The following is a 19,962-nucleotide window of genomic DNA, read 5'->3' as shown; positions in this document are numbered from 1 at the left end:
TGATTTTTGCTTAAAATAATAAAATTTACAAGCTTCAAAATTTCAGATTTTGATGGAGTTTTTAATCAAAAAATTAAATTTCGAATTAAAAATCACTAAGTTTAAAGATTTAGAATTTTTTATCAATTTTACTTTACATGAAAATTTTACAACAAAAATTAGCATTATCGAAACAAAATCATTAAAATTTACACAAGATTTTGAATCTTTTAATAATTTTGAATTATTTTCGTGTTTTTTTAAATGGAAATTGGTATTTTTAGTTTAAAAAAATTATATTCTAAATAAGATTCACAAGTTTTAAACAATTTTAGGTTATGCTTTAGTTTTACATACGAACTTTTTATTTTTAAACAAAAAAATTATTTGATCTAAATCCAATAATTTTTGTTTTAAATAACAAAAATGTACAAACTTAAACAATTTCAGATTCTGTTAGTGTTTTGCGTAAAAAAATGAGATTTTTATTTTAAAATGATTAGATATTAAAGAAGATTTATAATTTTTTAAAAACAATTTTAGGTTATATTAGAATTTTACATATAAAATCGGCATTATCAAACAAAAATCAATATAATTTGCACAAGATTTAGAATTTTTGACAATTTTGGATGATTTAGGGGTTTCCTTCGGAAATTGGTATTTTAAACAAAAAATTACATTTCGTAAAAGATTCGCGAATTTTAAACAATTTTAGGTTATGTTCTAGTTTTACGTATTTATTTGTATTTAGTGTTTTTCATCGGAGATTGGTATTTTTAATTTAAAAAATTAGATTAAAAAAATTATATTTAAAAGAAGATTCGCAACTTTTTCACAATTTCATAATCTTTATCAATTTTAGGTTACGTTAGAATTTTAAATAAAAAATTGGCATTATCAAACAAAAATTATTATAATTTAGCAGAAAATCATGTACAATTTAAGATTATTTCGCATTTTTCGTTAAAAAATAAAAATTTTATAAAAAAAGCATAAGAATTATTTTAGTGTTCTTCGTTCGAAACTTGTATTTTTAATAAAAGAAATTGAATTTCTTAAAAAATATTCGCAACTTTTAAACGATTTTAGGTTATGTTTTAGTTTTAAAATGTTAATTTGAATTTTTAAACAAAAGATCATTAGGTTTAAATACAATCATTTTTGTTTGAAATCATAAAATTTACAAATGTAAACAAGTTCAGAGTTTTTTTTACTGTTTTTCATCGAAAAATGCAATTTTTACAAAAAAAATATTAGATTTGAAAGAAAATTCATAATTTTCAAATAATTGTATGTAATGTTGAAATTTAACAACGTAAATTGGCTATATCAAAACAAAATAATGATTTTTAAAAAATTTATAATTTTTTAACAATTGTGGATATTGTGGTATTTTCAATAAAAAAATTAGTTTTCAAAGAAGATATGCAACTTTTAACTGTTTTAGGTTACGTTTGAATTCTACAACGAACATTGGCATTATCAAAATCATTATAATTGGAACGAAATTTAGCATTTTTAATTTAAAAAAAAAAATATTTTAAAGAAGTTTCGGAATTTTTTACAACAATATTAGGTTATGTTGGTATTTTAAATAAGAAATTTGTATTTAAAAAAAAAAAAATCAATCAATTCAAGTCCCAAGCTTTTCGTTTGAAATAATAAAACTTAAAAGTTTGAACAATTTCAGATTTTGTTAGAGTTTTTCGTTGAAAAATTGAATTTTTATTAAAAAATCATTAGATTCAAAATTCAAGGAAGATTCGTAGTTTCTGCCCAATTTTAGGTTACGTTGAATCTTAAGAATTTAAAATTATTTTTTTGTGGTTTCGTCGGAAATTGGCATTTTTAATCAAACAAAATTATATTTCCAAGAATATTCGGGACTTTCTAACAATTTTAGGTTATATTTAGTTTTACATTTGTTAATTTGTATTTTTAAAGAAAAAATCATTATTTTGCAACGAAAATGAACATTATCAATGAAAAATCAGTATAATTTGAACAAAATTGAGCATTTTTGAACAATTTTAGATTCTTTTAGTTTTTTCCAACAGAAATTGGCATTTTTAATTTTTTTAAATTATATTTTTAAAAAGATTCAAAATTCATAAACTTGAAGATTTCCGATTGTATTAGTATTTTTCGTCGAAAAATGAAATTTTTATTAAAAAATCAATAAATTTTAAAGAAGATTGATGGTTTTTGCACAATTTTAGGTTACGTTCGAATTTTACAACGAAAATTGGCAACATCAAAGCAAAATAATTATAATTTGGACAACATTTATCATTTTTGAATAATTTTAGATTATTTTGGGGTTTTTGGTTTGAAATTGGCAATTTTACTTTAAGAAGTTATATTTCAATTAAGATTTACAACTTTTTAACAATTTTAGGATATGTTTTAGTTTTAAATCTTTAATTTGTATTTATTTTGTTTCAAATAATAAAATTTACAATCTTAAATATTTTAAAATTTTGTTAGTGTTTGACTTCTAACAATAAAATTTTTATTACAAATTCTTTAGATTTTCAATAATATTAATAATTTTTAAGATACGCAATTTTTCACAACTTCAGGTTATGTTGTAGTTCTAAATCGTTAATTTTTATTTTTAAAGAAAAAATCATTAAATTTTTAACTGTTTTCCATGGGAAATTGGTATTTTTAGTTAAAAAAAATTATTTCTCAAGAACAAAATTTCACAGTTTTTTAGAAACGTTACGTTATCTTGTATTTTACGTAATTATTTGTATTTTTAAACAAACAATAAATAAATCTAAATCTAGAGATCTTTATTTGAAATAATACAATTTAAAAGCTTGGTCAATTTCAGATTTTGTTATTTTTTTTCGTCCAAAAGTGAAATTTTTATTAAAAAATCATTAAGTTTAAAGTAAATTCGTAATTTCTGACCAATTTTAGTTTACGTTGAAATTTTAGAAGGAAAAAGGGCATAATCAAAACAAAATCATTATAATTTTAGCAAGATTTAGAATATTTTAACAAATTTGTATTATTTTAATTTTTTCAGTCGGAATTTGGTATTTTTAGTTAAAAAATTTATACACCAAAAAATATTCAAAAGTTTTGAACAGCTTTAGGTTATGTTATGGTATTTCACTACACATTTTTATTGTTAAATAAAGAATCTTTAGATTTAAATCCAATGATTTTGATTTAAAATAATGAAATTTAAAAGATTAAAATATTTCAGATTTTGTTTGAAAATAAAATTTTATTAAAAAAACAATCGGTCTCAAAGAAGATACAGATTTTTTAAACAATTTTAGGTTAAGTTAGTATTTTATATCGAAAATTGGCGTTACCAAATAAAAATGATTATAATTTGAAAATGATTTGGAATCTTTGACAATAATGAATTATTTTAGTGCTTTTCGTCGGAAATTCGTATTTTTAATTTTAATTTTCACATCAGATTTCAAAGAAAATTCACAATTTTTAATAATTTTAGGTTATCTTGGCATTTTAAATCCGAAATTTGTATTTTTAAACAAAAAATCATTAGATTTAAATTCAATGATTTTGGTTTGCAATAATAACATCTGAATCTTCAACGATTTCAGATTTTGTTAATGTTTTTCGTTGAAAAATGAAACTTTAAAAAAAAAATCTTTACATTTTAAAGCAATAATTTGAAAAAATTTTAGAAATTTTCCACGATTTTAGGTTATTTTGTAGTTTTACATCGTTAATTTGTATTTATAAGCAAAATATCATTAGATTTAGATCCAACGATATTTGTTTAAAATAATAAAATTTAAAAACTTGAAAATTCGAGATTTTGATAGAGTTTTTAATCAAAAAATTAAATTTCGATTTAAAAATCATTACGTTTAAAGATTTAGATTTTTTTTATCAATTTTACTTTACATGAAAATTTTAAAACAAAAATGAGCATTACAAAAAAAAAGAGAAGAAAAAAGATTCTTAAAAAGATTCACAAGTTTTGAACAATTTTAGGTTATGTTTTAGTTTTACATAGGAACTTTTTATTTTTAAACAAAAAAATTATTAGATCTAAATCCAATAATTTATGTTTTAAATAACAAAATTTACAAAATTGAACAATTTCAGATTCTGTTAGTGTTTTGCGTCGAAAAATGGCATTTTTATTTAAAAATGATTATATTTTAAAGAAGATTGATAATTTTTTAAACAATTTTAGGCTATGTTGGACTTTAAGGAACGAAAATTGGCATTATCAAACAAAAATTATTATAATTTAACAGGATTTAGAACATTTTGACAATTTTTGATTATTTTCGTGCTTTTCGTCCAAAATTGTTATTTTTAATTCATAAAATTATATTTTAAAAAAGATTCACGCGTTTTTAACAGTTTTAGGTTAAATTTTAGTTTTACATAATTAATTTGTATTTTTAAGCAAAATTTCATTAGATTTAGACCCAATGATTTTTGTTTCAAAAAATCAAATTTACAAGCTCAAATAATTTCAGATGTCACGGTTTTTCGTCGAAAAATTACCATTTTACTTAAAAATCACTAGATCTCAAAAAAGATTAATAAATTTTAAACAATTGTAGGTTATGTTCGAATTTTACATCGACAATGGGTACTATTAAAACAAATTAATTATACTTTGAGCAAGATTTATAATCTTTTAATTTGGGATTATTTTATTGTTTTTTGTTGCAAATTGATATTTCCAGTTGAAAAGTTCATATTCTAAAAAAGATTGACAAGTTTTGAAAAATTTTAGGTTAGGTTATATTTTAGATAAATATTTGTTTCTTAAACAAAAAATAATAAGGTTTGAATCCAAAGATTTTGGTTTGAAATAATAAAATTTACAAGTTTGTTCAATTTCAGATTTTTAAAATTTTTTTCGTGCAAAAGTGAAATTTTTATTAAAAAATGATTTGATTTTAAAGAAGATTCATAATTTTTTAACAATTTCAAGTTAATAAATATGTTTTTTCGGTTGGATGCGGATTTTTATAAATAAAAATCTTAAACATGAATTTAAAAAAACATATTTTTAGCTAAGTTGAGAATGATTTGGAATTTTCCTACAAATTTTGGATTATTTTGGCGTTTTCCGTAAAAAATTGGTATTTTTAATTTAAAAAATATATATGTATATGTTTTAAAGAAGATTAGCAACTTTGAACAATCCAGAGATTTTGTTTTGAAATAATAAAATTTAAATTAGATTGAAAGAAGATTCATAATTTTTTCACAATTTCAGGTTAACAATTCTATTTTTATGGCAAGATAAATAATTTTATAAGAAAAAATTAATAAAAAAAAATAAAATATTTAACCTAAGTTGAAGTTTTACACAAAAAATTAGCATTATCAAACAAAAATAAATATACTTTAAAAATCATTTACAATTACCTTAACTTCAACAATTTTAGGTTATGCTGTACTTTACGTAATTATTTGTTTCTTAAAGAAAAAATAATTAAATTTAAATCCAAAGATTTTTGTCAAAAATAATAAAATTTGAAAGCTTGGTCAATTTCCGTTTTTTTAAAGTGTTTTTAAACGAAAAATAAAATTTTTATTAAACAATCATAAAATTTCAAAGAAGATTTAAAACTTGATAATAATCTTAAATTACGTTAGAATTTTAAAATGAAAATTAGCATTATCAAAGAAAAAGCAACAGAATTTAAATAAATTTAAGAATCTTTAAAAATTCAATGAATTAATTAAATTAATGATAAAATATTGCTTACCTTTTCAATAAACATGCAACTGCCCCGATTAACAATGACAATTTTCCCCCTCAATTTCTCTTCATTGATAAAATCGGAACAACCCGAGAGTGGATTTGCAAAAATGACTTTTCCCGAAATTTTATTCGATCCTCTCAACTCTGGCGAGAAATGTGCCGGTCCGGCCAAAAGTGTCACTTCCTGGGGCGGATCGCTTCCCGGTTTTGTAAAAACAACCGACTGTGGTTTCGTTTCCGATTGTTGCGACTGCATTTTACTCAGTTCAATCATTTCCTGCATAAAAAGTAGTCCCTCCTCGGCGTCGTGTGTACTTTTAGCCTGAGAAATAAGAATTTTTTTTTTTTTAATTAATAACAAAAAATGTAATAATATTTTTTGTTATCAACTTTTTTTTTTCAAACTTACATTCGAAAAAGTGTGAAGAAATTGAACACGACCATCTTGCAGAGTCAAAATTGTAATTCCCATGTCGCCCAGCATTTTCAAATGCTCAAGATTGTTCGCCTAAAAACAATATTGTAATAAGCTTCTTGCTATTTGCAATAAATTTCGAGATTTTATTGAGTGATTTTGGTTGAGAATTTCTTTGATTTGGTTAAAAAATTATTACTTTAACTTGAAATTAAAATATTCTATTTTTTGTTTAAAATTGATCTTTTTTTAGTTGGAAATTCGTCTATTTTTTTGAAAATTTATTTTTTTTTAGTAGAAAATTACCCTTTTTGATTAAAAGTTTAAATATTAGGTTAGAAAATCTACTTTTAAAAAAATATATATTTGGTTGAAAATTCATGTATTTTGTTAAGAATTATTATTTTTTTATTACAAATTTTGTATTAATTTTTTTGACTAATAATTTAACCAGTCCACTTTTCATTCTTTTTTTTTTTAGTAGACATTTCATCTTTTAAGTTGAAAATTTATTTTATTTGGTTAAAAAGTTATTTCTCTAACTTAAAATTAGAATATTGTATTTTTTGTTTAAAATTTATCTTTTCAGTTGGAAATTCATCTATTTTGTTCAAAATTTATTTTTTTTTTAGTAGAAAATTAAGTTTTCCGGTTGAAAATTTGTCTGTTTTTTTTTTTAAATTGAACTATTTAGTGAAAAATTAATTTTATTTGTTTAAAAACTTATTTCTCTAATTTAGAATTTAACTATTCCATTTTTTGTTGAAAATTTGTTTTCTTTTGAGGAAAATTCGTCTTCTGAATTGAAAATTCAACGATTTGGTTAAAAATTTAACAACGTTTTGTGTAAATTCGTTTTTTCTCTCACTGAAAATGAATTTTTTAATAAAATAAAAACTATTCCATTTTTTTCTAGAACATTTATCTTTTTCAGTTGAGAATTAAGTTTTTGTTATTAAAAAATCGTAATTTTTAATCGAAAATTCGATTATTTTTGGTAGAAAATGTATATTTTTGTATCAACTATTAGATTAAATATAAGATTTTTTGTTGAGAATTAATTTTTTTATCAATGATTCATCAGTTTGGTTGAAAATTGAACTATTTTGTGAAAAATCCCTTTTTCGTGGTTAAAAATTAATTATTTTAACTGAAAATATAATAAAAGATTTAGATTAATACATCAATACATTTTAATTAATAGATTTTTTCTAATTTGGAAGCGGGGAGTTTTTAAAAAAATTTTTTTTAGTTGGAAGAGAGGAAATTTTTATTTCTAAATTATAAAAGAAATAATTTTTGTTTTAATTTTGTATTTTTCAATTAGAAAAAGGGAATTTTGGTATTAAAATATTTTTATTAATATGGAAAACAGGATATTTATTTTTAATTAGAAGAGACATTAAAATTTTGTTTTTAAATTTGTATAGAGTACAAAGGGACAAAATTTTAATAATTTTTTTTTATGAATTGGAAGAGGCCATTTGTTTCTTTTTAACATTTTTCTTAAGACAGAAGGAGGGTTTCTTCAAGTTATTTCTGAATTGGAAGAAGGGAACTTTTAAAATTTTTTTATTAAGTTCAAAAGGAAAAAAATTTAATTTCAAATTTTTTTTTAATTGGAAGAAAATAATTCAAAAAAATACATTTTCAAGTTTAAAAAAACGTGTATTTTGTTGAAAATTAATTTTTTGTATATAAAAATAATTTTTTTCGATCCAAATTCATTTCTTTGGATTAAAAATTAGTTTTTTTCTTATTGAAAATTAATTCAATACACTGAAAATTTAAATGTTTTATGTTCGCTTGAAATTTTTCTGTATTTTGTTGAAACTTTGTCTCTTGCGATAGAATATTAATCTTTTTTTTGACTAATTCAACTAAAAGGTAGAAAATTTCATTAAACATTAAAATATTTGGTTGAAAATTAATTAGTTTAACAAAAAAATTAACTAAATATTGGATCGAAATCTTTTTCTTTTCCTAGAACGAAATTTAATTAGTTAAAAATTTATTTTATCAGCTTGAAAACTTATTTCTCTAAACGAAAATTAAAATATTCTACTTTTTGTTTAGAATTGATCTTTTTCAGTGGAAAATAAAAGTTTGGTTAAAAATTAGTATTTTTTGGTAAAAATGAATCCTTTTGGTTGAAATGTAGTTTTTTTTTAAACTGCAAATTCATTTTTTATTACTAATCATTTAACCAGTTCATTTTTTGTTGATCTTTTTATTTGCAAGTTTATTTTATTGGGTTAAAAACTTATTTCTCTAACTTAAAATTAAACTATTCTATTTTTGGTTTGAAACGTATCTTTTTAGGTCGAAAATTCATCTATTTTGTTCAAAACATGTCTTTTTTTAATAGAAAATTAAGCTTTCTGATTAAAAATTCAAATATAAGGTAAAAAAAAACCATTTAAAAATAACATATTTGATTAAAATTGCATGTATTTTGTTAAAGATTATTCTTTTTTGGTGGAAAATTAGTGTTTTTTTTAGATTGAGAATTAATTTTTTTTAATAATAATTTAACCAGTCGGTGTTTTTAGTAAATAATTATTCTTTTTGGTTGAAAATTTTATTTATTTGGTTACAAAATTACTTCTCTAACTTAAAAGTGAATTTTTTAATTTTTTGTTTACAATATATCTATTTTTTTTGCAAATTTGGCTTTTTTAAAATACAAAATTAACCTTCTTGATTACCATTTAAAATATTAGGTTAAAAACTTCATTAAAAAATAAAATATTTAGTTTAAATTCATATATTTTGTTAAAAATTATTCTTTTTTGTTGAAAGTTAGTATTTCTGAATTGAAAATGAATTTTTTTAACTAATAATTTAACCAGTCTATTTTTTTTAGTGTACTTATGATATTTTGGTTGAGAATGTATTTTATTTCGTGAAAAATTATTTCTTTAATTTAAAATTAAAATATTTTATTTTTTGTTTCAAATCTAATTTTTTTTTTTAGTTGGAAATTCGTCTATTTTTGTCAAAAATTATCCTTTTTATCTTTCTTAGGTTAAAAACTCCATTAAAAAATAAAATATTTAGTTTAAATTCATATATTTTGTTAAAAATTATTCTTTTTTTATTAAGAATAAGTTTTAAAAAATTTTTAATTAATTTTTTTGACTAATAATTTATCCAGTCCATTTTTCGATCTTTTTTTTATAGAAATTTAATCTTTTTGGATGAAAATTGATTTTTTCGTTTACAAAATTACTTCTCTAACTTAAAATTAGAATATTGTATTTTTTGTTTAAAATTTATCTTTTCAATTGGAAATTCTTCTATTTTGTTAAAATTTTTTTTTTAAGCAGAAAATTAAGCTTTCCGGTTGAAAATTCATTCGTTAGTTTGAAAATTGAACTATTTAGTTGAAAATTCTATTAAAAGTGAAATTTTTTTGTTGAAAATTCATATATTCCGTAAAAATTTATTGTTATTTGGTAGAAAATAATTTTTTTGGTAGACATTTCATTCGCTTGGGTGAAAATGAGGTTTTTAAATTAAAAGTGAATTTTATAAAATAATTCCATTCCATTTTTTATTGAAAATTTTTTTCTAGACAATTAATTTTTTTGGTTAAAAAATCAGTCGTTTGGTTGAAAATTAAACTATTTCGTTTGAAAAATTATTTTATCTGCTTAAAAAATTATTTCTCTAACTGAAAATGAAAATATTCTACTTTTTGTTTAGAATACATCATTTTTAGTTAAAAATTGAAATATGAGGTTGAAAATTCCATTAAAAATTAAAATGTTTGGCTGAAAATTCATGTATTTTGTTAAAAATAATTCGCATTTGGTAGAAAATTCATCTTTTTGGTTGAAATTTCATTTGCTTGGAAAAAATTAATTTTTTATATACTGAGTTTTTTTTTATATTCAAAATTAATTTTTTGACTAATAATTTAACCATTCCATTTTTTGTTTAATTTTTTTTTAATACTGATTTAATCTTTCTAGTAGAAAACTTATTTTATTTGGTTAAAAAATTATTCCTCTAACTTAAAATTAAAATATTTAATTTTTTGTTTAAAATATATCTTTTTCTTTAGTTGGAAATTCGTTATTTAATAGAAAATTAAAATTTGTGATTAAAAATTCAAATATTTAGTTAAAAATTATTCTTGTTTTATTAAAAATTAGTTTTCTTTTATATATAAAATGAATTTTTTGACTAATAATTTAACCAGACCATTTTTTATTCATTTTTTTAATACTCATTTAATATTTTTGCTTGGAAATTTATTTCATTTGGTTAAAACATTATTTCTCTAAATTAAAATTAATATATTTTTTTTTTGTTTGAAATAGATATTTTTTTTAGTTGGAAATTCGCCTATTTTGTTGAAAATTTGCCTTTTTTTAGTAGAAAATTAAGCTTTTCGGTTGAAAATTTAAATATTAGATTGAAAATTCATGTGTTTTCTTAAAAATTATTCTTTTTTGGTTTAAAAATTCGTCTTTTAAAATTTTAAATAAGTTTTTTGGATTAATTTAACCAGTCAATTTTTCGATGAAATTTTCTTTTTACGGTCATTAAATCTTTTTCTTTAAAAATTCATCTGTTTCTCTAACTGAAAATTTGGTTCAAAAGTTATTTTTCTGATTAAAGATGCATTACTTCATTTAAAAGTTTATTTCTTTAGTTAAAAAATTAAAAAAGTTGTTTGTAAATTCGTTTTTTTTCTCGCTGAAAATGAATTTTTTAATATAAATCTAATTATTCCATTTTTTTAGAAAACTGATCTTTTTCACTTGAAAATTCAGTTTTTTTTCTGTTAAAAATTTCATTTTTTAGTCGAAAATTCGATTATTTTAGTAGAAAATGCATATTTTTATTATTTTTATTTTCAAATTTTTCTGATATGGAAGCGGGGAGTTTAAAAAAAAAATTTTATTAAGTTTGAAGAGAGGAAATTTTTATTTCTAAAATATAAAAGAGATGATTTTTCTTCTAATTTTTTATTTTTGAATTAGAAAAAGAATTTTTTTAATGTTAACACACTTATTAAGTTGAAAGGGAGAAAACTGCTTTTTCTTAATTGGAAAAGGAAAATTTTCGTTTCAAAAATTTTTCTTAAGAAAAAAAGGGGGAATGTTTTTTCCCCATTTTTCTGAATTAAAAGAAGAAATGTTTTTTTAGCATTGGAAGGGAGTGAGTTTTGGATTTTTAACTGAATTAAAATTTTAAAAAATTGAACTTTAAATGATTCCTATCTCGGTAAATTAAAAAAAAAGAACCTACCTGGAATTGTGAGGCGCTTAATCTTCGTTTGAAATTTCGTCTAGGGCAGACATCTTCAACCATATTTCGTAAAGGTTGTCTCACTGATGCAGGGAATAAATGCAGACTATTCGGACAAGTTCTATCCGAATCGTCAACTTGTACGACCTCTCTTTCGAAATCCTGCTAAAATAAAATATTAAATATATATTAAATAATAAAAATAATCAATAAAAATACATAATAAATAACAGATACTATAATAATGTAATAAATAATAAAAATATTAAATATTAAAAATAGCGATTCGGCGGATGATATCAAATTTCCGATTTTTTCCCGGTCAAGATTTTTTATTTTCCCAGTCAACTAAAAGTAACATATTCATACTTGCCGCTAAACGCAAAAATTTATTTCAATTAAAATTATGAATCTAAAATGAAAACAGATTAATTTTCAATTAAAATAGTTGAATTTTAAACTAAAAGAGATCAATTTTTAACAAAAAATTTATATTTAAATAGTTGAATTTTCAACTAAAAAAGATCAATTCTCAACCAAAAAAATATATTTTTTAAACAAAATGAAAAATTAATTTTTAACCCAAAATTTTTTAATCAAAACGGTGAACTTTTTATTCAGAGATAAATTTTCAATCGAACAGTTGGTTTTTTAAATCCAAAAAGATGAAGTTTCGACAAAAAAAAAGAATGAATTTTTAACCAGGAATTAATTTTTCATAAAAATGGTCAATCGTTAACAAAATCGATTAATTTTCAACCAAACAGTTTCATTTTCACGAAAAACGGTCAATTAAAAAAAAGGCAGTTTAATTTTTTAAACCAAAATGACAAATTTTCAACAACAAAAAGACAGAATCTTCGACCAAAGATGAATTTTAAAATAAAATGGAGAATCTTCAACCAAAACAGATTGATTTACAACCAAATAGTTCAATTTTTAACTGAAAAGATCCATTTTAAACCAAAAATAAAATATATTTATTTTCAAGAAGAGGAAAAACGAATTTTCTAAGAGACGAATTTTCAACCAAACAGTTTCATTTTCACGAAAAACGGTCAATTAAAAAAAAGGCAGTTTAATTTTTTAAACCAAAATGACAAATTTTCAACAAAAAAAAGACAGAATCTTCGACCAAAGATGAATTTCAAAATAAAATGGAGAATCTTCAACCAAAACAGATTGATTTACAACCAAATAGTTCAATTTTTAACTGAAAAGATACATTTTAAACCAAAAATAAAATATATTTATTTTCAAGAAGAGGAAAAACGAATTTTCTCAGAGACGAATTTTCTACCAAATAGTTGAATTTTCTGCAAAAAAAAATTCAACAAAAAATGAAATAAATTAATTTTCTAATTAGAAACCGAAAATTTTCAACCAAATTGGTGAATTTTGAATTAAAATTACAAATATTCATCTGCGATAGATAAATTTATAACAAAATTATTTAACTTCCAACCAAGTAGTTTTATTTTCAATTAAAAAAGATAAATTTTCAACAAGAAGGTTAATTTTATTTAAAAATAGGAAATTTTTCAACAAAATCCATGAATTTTTAACGAAATAGATGAATTTAAAACTAAAAAATATCAGTCTTTAACTATAAATAGAATTGTTAAATTTTCAGTTGAAAAAAAATTAATTTTCAACAATCACAACAGAATTTCAACAAAATAGCTAAATTTTCAATCAAATGTGATGAATTTTCAACTAAAATTATTAATATTTTATTAGGATACTTGAATTTGTAACGAAAATGATCAATTTTCAAACTATAAGATTAATCTTTTACTAAAAAATACGATTTTTCAACAAAATACATAAATTTTCACCCAAATAGTTGAATTTTGAACTTTAAAAAAAATAAATTTTTAACCAAAAATGGCATAGTTACATTTTCAATTTGAAAAAATAAACTTTCAACTAAACTGATGAATTATTAATTAAAATAATGACTGTTTAACTGGAATAGTTGAATTTGCAACTAAAAAGATGAAATTTCAACCAAAACTTCAACCAAAAAGTTGGATTTTTATCTAAAATTATGGAATATTATACTTGAATAACAGTTACATTTTCAGTGTAAAAAATAATAATTTTAAACAAAAGAATAAACAAATTTACAAAAAAAAAAGTTAAATATTCGGCTAAATATTTTATATCCGGTTAAATATTTCAACCAAAAATGGACATTCAAATTTTCAGTTTAAAGGAATTAATTTTCAAACACAGTTATGAATTTTCAGCCATAAAGTTTAATTTTCTAGAAAAAGTAGAATTTTTCACAAAGTTCATAAATTTTCAAACAACTAGTTTAATTTGGAAATGAAAATATCAATTTTCATTTTAAAAAAAAGATACATTTCAACCAAAAATAAAATTGTTAAATCTTCCGTTAAAAATCTAATTCTTAACCAAAAATGAATAAAACTTATTTTAAGCAAAATAGTTTCATTTTCTACTCGAATAATTAAATTTTTAGTTAAAAATTGATAATCTTTAACCAAAAAAATTATATTGTAGCAAGAGAGTTACCCTTTCAACCAAGTAATTTTATATTCAACATAAAAGAATAATTTTCAACTCAAAAAATAAATATTTGACTGGTATACTTGCATTTTTAACCAAAGAGGAGAATTTTCAAACAAGAAAATTAACATGCAAAGAAAAAGATAATTTTTTACCAAAAAAATCGATTTTTTTACACAGTATGTGGATTTTCAACGAAATAGTTAAATTTTCAAATAAAAAAAAGACACATTTTTTCCATAAAATAGTTCAATTTTCATCCAAAAAAGATACATTTTTAACCAAAAAATAGAACAGTTAAATTTTCTAATAAAAACTTGAGTTTTTACAAAAAAAAATGAATTTTCAGCAAAATAGTTAAAATTTCGACTGGAATGGTTAAATTTTTGTATAAAAAATTTATTATCAAAAAAGTTACCATTTTGAATTTGGCCTTTTCGTTTAAAAATTTTATTTTTATTTTTTTTTTCGAAAAAAATACCATTTTTTTAGTTAAAAATTCAATTATTTTGAAGAGAAATTAATCTGATTTGGTTGAATATTAAGTTTATTGTTTGGTTGAAGATTTATAATTTTAGTTGAAAATTTATCTCTTTTGTTAAAAATTCTTTTAAAATATCCTTCAATATTTTTGAGTCTTTTAAAATACCCTCAAATATTTAAAATTTTCTGAAATCTCATTAAATTGCTAAAATAAATTCAAATATCCTTTGAATATTTTTAAATTCCATACAATTTTTAAATCCTTTGAAACCTTTTGAAATCCCTTGGAAATGGATTGGAATTTTTTTAATATCCTCCAAGATTTCTTAATCTTGTGAAATCTCATTAAATTACTGAAATCTTTTAAAAAATCCTTGGATTCTTTATAAATAACCTTCAATATTATAGAATAATTTGATATCTCATTAAATTATTTCTTGACAATGCCTTGGAATCTTTTAAAATTCCATAACAATTTTTAAAATACCCTTTCAAATTCCTTAAAAATGATTGGATTTTTTTTAATACTCTTAAATATTTGCCAATCCTTTGAAATCTAATTCAATTACTGACAAAAGATTCAAAATGCTTTGGAATCTTTTAAAATTACCTACATTTCTTTAAACATATTTAAAATCTTTTGAAACCCCGTGAAAATGCATTCAAATATTTAAAAATACCCTAAATTATTTCAAATTTTTTGGTTTAAAAATTCGTTTTTTTTTTGTTGAAAACTCACGTATTCCGTAAAAATTTATTTTTATTTGGTAGAAAATAATTTTTTTGGTTGAAATTTCATTTGCTTGGATGAAAATGAGTTTTTTAAATTGAAAATTATTATTTTTTTAATAATTCCATTCCATTTTTCATTAGACATTTTTTTTCTAGACAATTAATTTTTTTGGTTAAAAAATCATTCGTTTGGTTGAAAATTTAACTATTTCGTTGAAAAATTATTTTATCTGCTTAAGAAATAATCTCTCTAGCTGAAAATGAAAATATTCTACTTTTTGTTTAGAATTCATCTTTTTTAGTTAAAAATTAAAATATGAGGTTGAAAATTCCATTAAAAATTAAAATGTTTGGCTGAAAATTCATGTATTTTGTGAAAAATAATTCGTATTTGGTAGAAAATTAATCTTTTTGGTTGAAATTTCATTTGTTTGGAAAAAAATTGATTTTTTATGTACTGAATTTTTTTTTGATAACCATTTTTTTTACTATAAATTTAATCTGTTTTGTTGAGAATTTATTTTAATTGGTTACAAAATTATTTCTCGAACTTAAAATTAAACTATTCTATTTTTTGTTTAAAATTAAATTTTTGAATTAGAAATTCATCTATTTTATTAAAAATTAGTTTTTTTATATATAAAATTAATTTTTTGACTAATAATTTAACCAGTCCATTTTTTATTCATTTTTTAATACTTATTTAATATTTTTGGTTGGAAATTTATTTTATTTGGTTAAAACATTATTTCTCTAACTTAAAATTAATATATTTTATTTTTTGTTTGAAATAGATATTTTTTTTAGTTGGAAATTCGCCTATTTTGTTGAAAATCTGCCTTTTTTTAGTAGAAAATTAAGCTTTTCGGTTGAAAATTTAAATATTAGATTGAAAATTCATGCGTTTTCTTAAAAATTATTTTTTTTTGGTTTAAAAATTCGTCTTTTAAAATTTTTAATTAATTTTTTGGCCTAATTTAACCAGTGAATTTTTCGTTGAAATTTTCTTTTTACGGACATTAAATCTTCTTGGTTGAAAATTTATTTTATTTGGTTAAAAACTTATTTTTCTAACTTAAAATTTGGTTCAAAAGTTATTTTTCTGATTAAAGATGCATTACTTTATTTAAAAGTTCATTTCTTTAGTTGAAAAATCAACAAAGTTGTTTATAAATTCGTTTTTTTTTCTCTCTGAAAATAAATTTTTTAAATAAAAATTAAACTATTCCATTTTTTCTAGAAAACCGATCTTTTTCACTTGAAAATTCAGTTTTTTGTTGTTGAAAAATCGTATTTTTTAGTCGAAAATTTGATTATTTTGGTAGAAAATGCATATTTTTGTGTTGTAAATTCAATTTTTCTTAAAAAATTCGTTGTTTTTTTTGGTTTAATTAGCTTTTTTTCAATTAAAAATTAAAATATTTTCTGTGGAAATATCAAATATTAAATTTTTTGTTGAGAATTAATTTTTTTTATCAAAGATTCATCAGTTTGATTGAAAATTGAACTATTTGGTGAAAATTCCCTTTTTCTTGGTTGAAAATTAATTATTTCAACTGAAAATGTAATTAAACCGTTTTAGATTAATACATCAATAAATTTTAATTAACAGATTTTTTTTGAATGGTGACAGGAAATTTTATTTAATTAAAAAAATTTTTTTGATTTGGAAGATACATTTTTTTTATCTTTTGAAATCCCGTGAAAATGCATTGCAATATTTTTAAACACCCTAAAATATTTTAAATCTTTCGAAATCCTAAAAATGATTGAAATCAAGAAAAAATGGCTTGAAATATTTTAAAATAACCAAAAATATTTCAAATTTGTTCAAATCTCATTAAATTATTGTTTGAAAATGCTCTGGAAGCTTTTAAAATATCCTAAAACATTTGTGACCCTTTGAAATTACCTTAGATTACTCAAATAAATAAATAGAAAATTCCTTGAAATCTTTATGAATTGTCTAAAAAACAATTGTAATGCTTTTAAATATTTTTAAATTAATTGAAAATTCATTGAAATTTTTTCCAATACCCTAAAAAATTAAAATATTACAATAATTAAAGTATAATTATTATAAAAAATTAAATATAACAATTAAAATAAATGAAAAATTAAAATTAAAATATTAAAAATATTTTTAAATTCTTTGAAGTTTCTTTAAAATACATTTAATTATTTAAATAAATTGAGAATGCCTTGGAACCTTTTGAAATATCCTGAAATAAAATGGGTTCGAATTTTTTTGGATTTCCTTGAATATTTTTAAATCCATCGAAATTTCATTAAATTGTAAGAGGAAAAATTTTAATTCCTTAGAATCTCTGAAAATACCGTAAAATATTTTTTAATTCTTTCAAATCTCATTAAATTATTGTTTGAAAGTGCCTTAGAATCTTTTAAAATATCCTAAAATATTTAAAGTCCTTTGAAATTCCATTAAATTATTGAAATTAATCGAAAATTCCTTGGAATCTTTTAAAATATCCTCAAACATTTCTGACTCTTTGAAATTACCTTAAATTATTTAAATAAATAAATAGAAAATTCCTTGAAATCTTTTTGAATTCTCTAAACAAAATTTAAATCCTTTTAAACATTTTAAAATTATTTCTTTGAAATACATTTAATCATTTTAATAAATTGAAAATTCCTTGGAACCTTTTAAAATATCCTAAAATAAAATGGATTCGAATTTTGTTAGATACCCTTGAATATTTTTCAATCCTTAAATTATATCTTGAAAACGTCTTGGAATATTTTAAAATACACTCAAATATTTCAAATTCTTTGGAATCTCATTAAATTACTGAAATCAATTGAAATTTTTTTGGAATCTTTTAAAATTCTCTAAATATTGTTAAGTCCTTTGGAAATGAATTAGAATTTTTCTAAATATCCTTAACTATTTTTAAGTCCTTTGAAATCCTATTTAATTCCTTAAATAAATTAAATATTCCTTGTAATCTTTTAAAATATCCTACTATTTGTAATCCCAAAAATGATTGAAATCAATAAAAAGTTTCTTGGTATCTTTCAAAATGTCCTCGAAAGTTTTTAAGTCCTTTCAAACATTTTTTAAATGGTTTGGAATTTTTTTCGATACATTTAAATATTTTTGTATCTCATTAAAGTACTGAAAACAATTGAAATTTTTTGCAATTCTCAAATTTTTCTAAATCCTTTAAAATTGTTTGAAATTCTATTTAATTACTTAAATAAATTAAACATTTCTTGGAATCTTTTAAAATATCCTGAAATATTTCAAACACTTTGTAGTCCCAAAAATGCTTTTGAAATCAATAAAAAGTTTTTTTGATATCTTTCAAAATGTCCTCAAATATTTTTAAATTCTCTGAAATAATATAATAATATAATATTTTTGTATCCTTTAAAATCCCATTAAATGATGGAAATCAATTAAATATTCCTTGGAATCTTTCAAAATACCGAAAATTCATTTTAAATTTTCATTTTTTTAAATCTCTGACTATTTCCTGATTTCCAGAGTATTTCCGATAAAATTAAAAAAAAAAAAAAACTTACGACCGATGCATTTGTCCGGACAGAGGCCAAACTGAGCGGCAGTAAATGGCCCTCGGTGGTGAAAATAAACTCGTCCAAATCGAGAATAAGTTCGCTGGGCTCGGCGAATAACAAAAAAAGATATTTCAAAGTTTCCGAGAGAACAAAACTGTCCATCGTGTCGTCGTGTTTATTAGTCCGGACGTCTGAAACGGCCGCATAACCACAAGGCACTCTCGCATAAGTCTGCAGACTCTTCAGAACTTTTCTACCGACTCCTAAATAATAATGATCACCGGTCGCTTTATATAGGAAATAGGTCGACTCCAGGAATTCCGGCCTCAAGGGATGATGGCCCCAGTGAACCTGCAATCAAATTTATCACCCACACCTTCAATCAATCCCGTAACACCTTTCAGTTTTTAAAAAATTAATTTCTGTTTAAACCTAGTTCAAATTTCAAGTAAGCATAGTTGAATTTTCAAGAAAAAAAATATCAACTTTTAACCAAATAGTTGAATTTTGAACTAAAAAAGATCCGTTTTTTACCCTAGTTTTTACCGAAAAATAAAATAGTTACATTTTCTGTTTAAAAAAATAATTTTCCATACAAACAAACAACTTTAAAAAAAAAAATAAAATGATAAATGTTTAACTGGAAGACTTGAATTCAACTTTCATTCAACTATAGTTTCATTTTCAACCGAATATTAAAAATGTTCAAGTTCAACGAAAAAGATTAATTTTCAACTAAATGTTTAAATTTTGATCGAAATAGTTTAATTTTCAATAACAAATGAAATAGGCAGATTATCAATTTAAAAAAATTAATTTTTCTGAAAAACAAGAAATTAGCAACAAAATTTTTAAATATTCAACCAAATAGTTGAAAATTTAACAATAAAAATATACATTTTCAAACCAAAAATCAAATAGCTGGATTTTCAATTTGAAAATTTAATTTTTAACGAAAAAACAATGAATTTTTAACCAAAGATTACATTTTTTTATAAAAATAGTTTAATTTTCAACCAAATAATTAAATTTTCAACGAAAAAAATGATTATTTTGAATTAAATTTTCATTAAACTAGTTAAAATTTCAACCCAATATTTAAATTTTTCAACCTGAAAGATTATATAATATTTCAACATTTTTAATACCAACGAAAAAGATAAATTTTCAATTAAAAAAATTAATTTCTCTGTAAAACAAGAAATTAGCAACAAAATTTTTAAATATTCAACCAAATAGTTGAAAATTTAACAATAAAAATATACATTTTCAAACCAAAAAT

General features: G+C 20.8%; 1 protein-coding gene across 2 annotated transcripts in view; it reads right to left on the bottom strand.

Annotated features, from left to right (window-relative positions):
• LOC117174470 (ER degradation-enhancing alpha-mannosidase-like protein 3) overlaps nt 1-19,962 on the bottom strand; it is a 73,926-nt gene that overhangs the window by 17,210 nt on the left and 36,754 nt on the right. The window contains exons 9-12 of one of the 2 annotated variants that reach the window (XM_033363663.1): nt 18,687-19,031; nt 11,388-11,552; nt 6,120-6,218; nt 5,715-6,032 (exon numbers count right to left, since the gene is read on the bottom strand). In XM_033363663.1, coding sequence (XP_033219554.1) covers nt 5,715-6,032; nt 6,120-6,218; nt 11,388-11,552; nt 18,687-19,031 — 927 coding nt within the window. The remainder of the gene's footprint in view (nt 1-5,714; nt 6,033-6,119; nt 6,219-11,387; nt 11,553-18,686; nt 19,032-19,962) is intronic. The other variant, XM_033363747.1, reaches the window with a different exon arrangement.

Source organism: Belonocnema kinseyi, chromosome 1 (genome assembly GCF_010883055.1).
Source record: "Belonocnema kinseyi isolate 2016_QV_RU_SX_M_011 chromosome 1, B_treatae_v1, whole genome shotgun sequence".
In the NCBI taxonomy this organism is placed as follows: domain Eukaryota; kingdom Metazoa; phylum Arthropoda; class Insecta; order Hymenoptera; family Cynipidae; genus Belonocnema; species Belonocnema kinseyi.
Note: the sequence above shows the minus strand (reverse complement) of the source record. Positions and strands in the feature narration are given on the sequence as shown.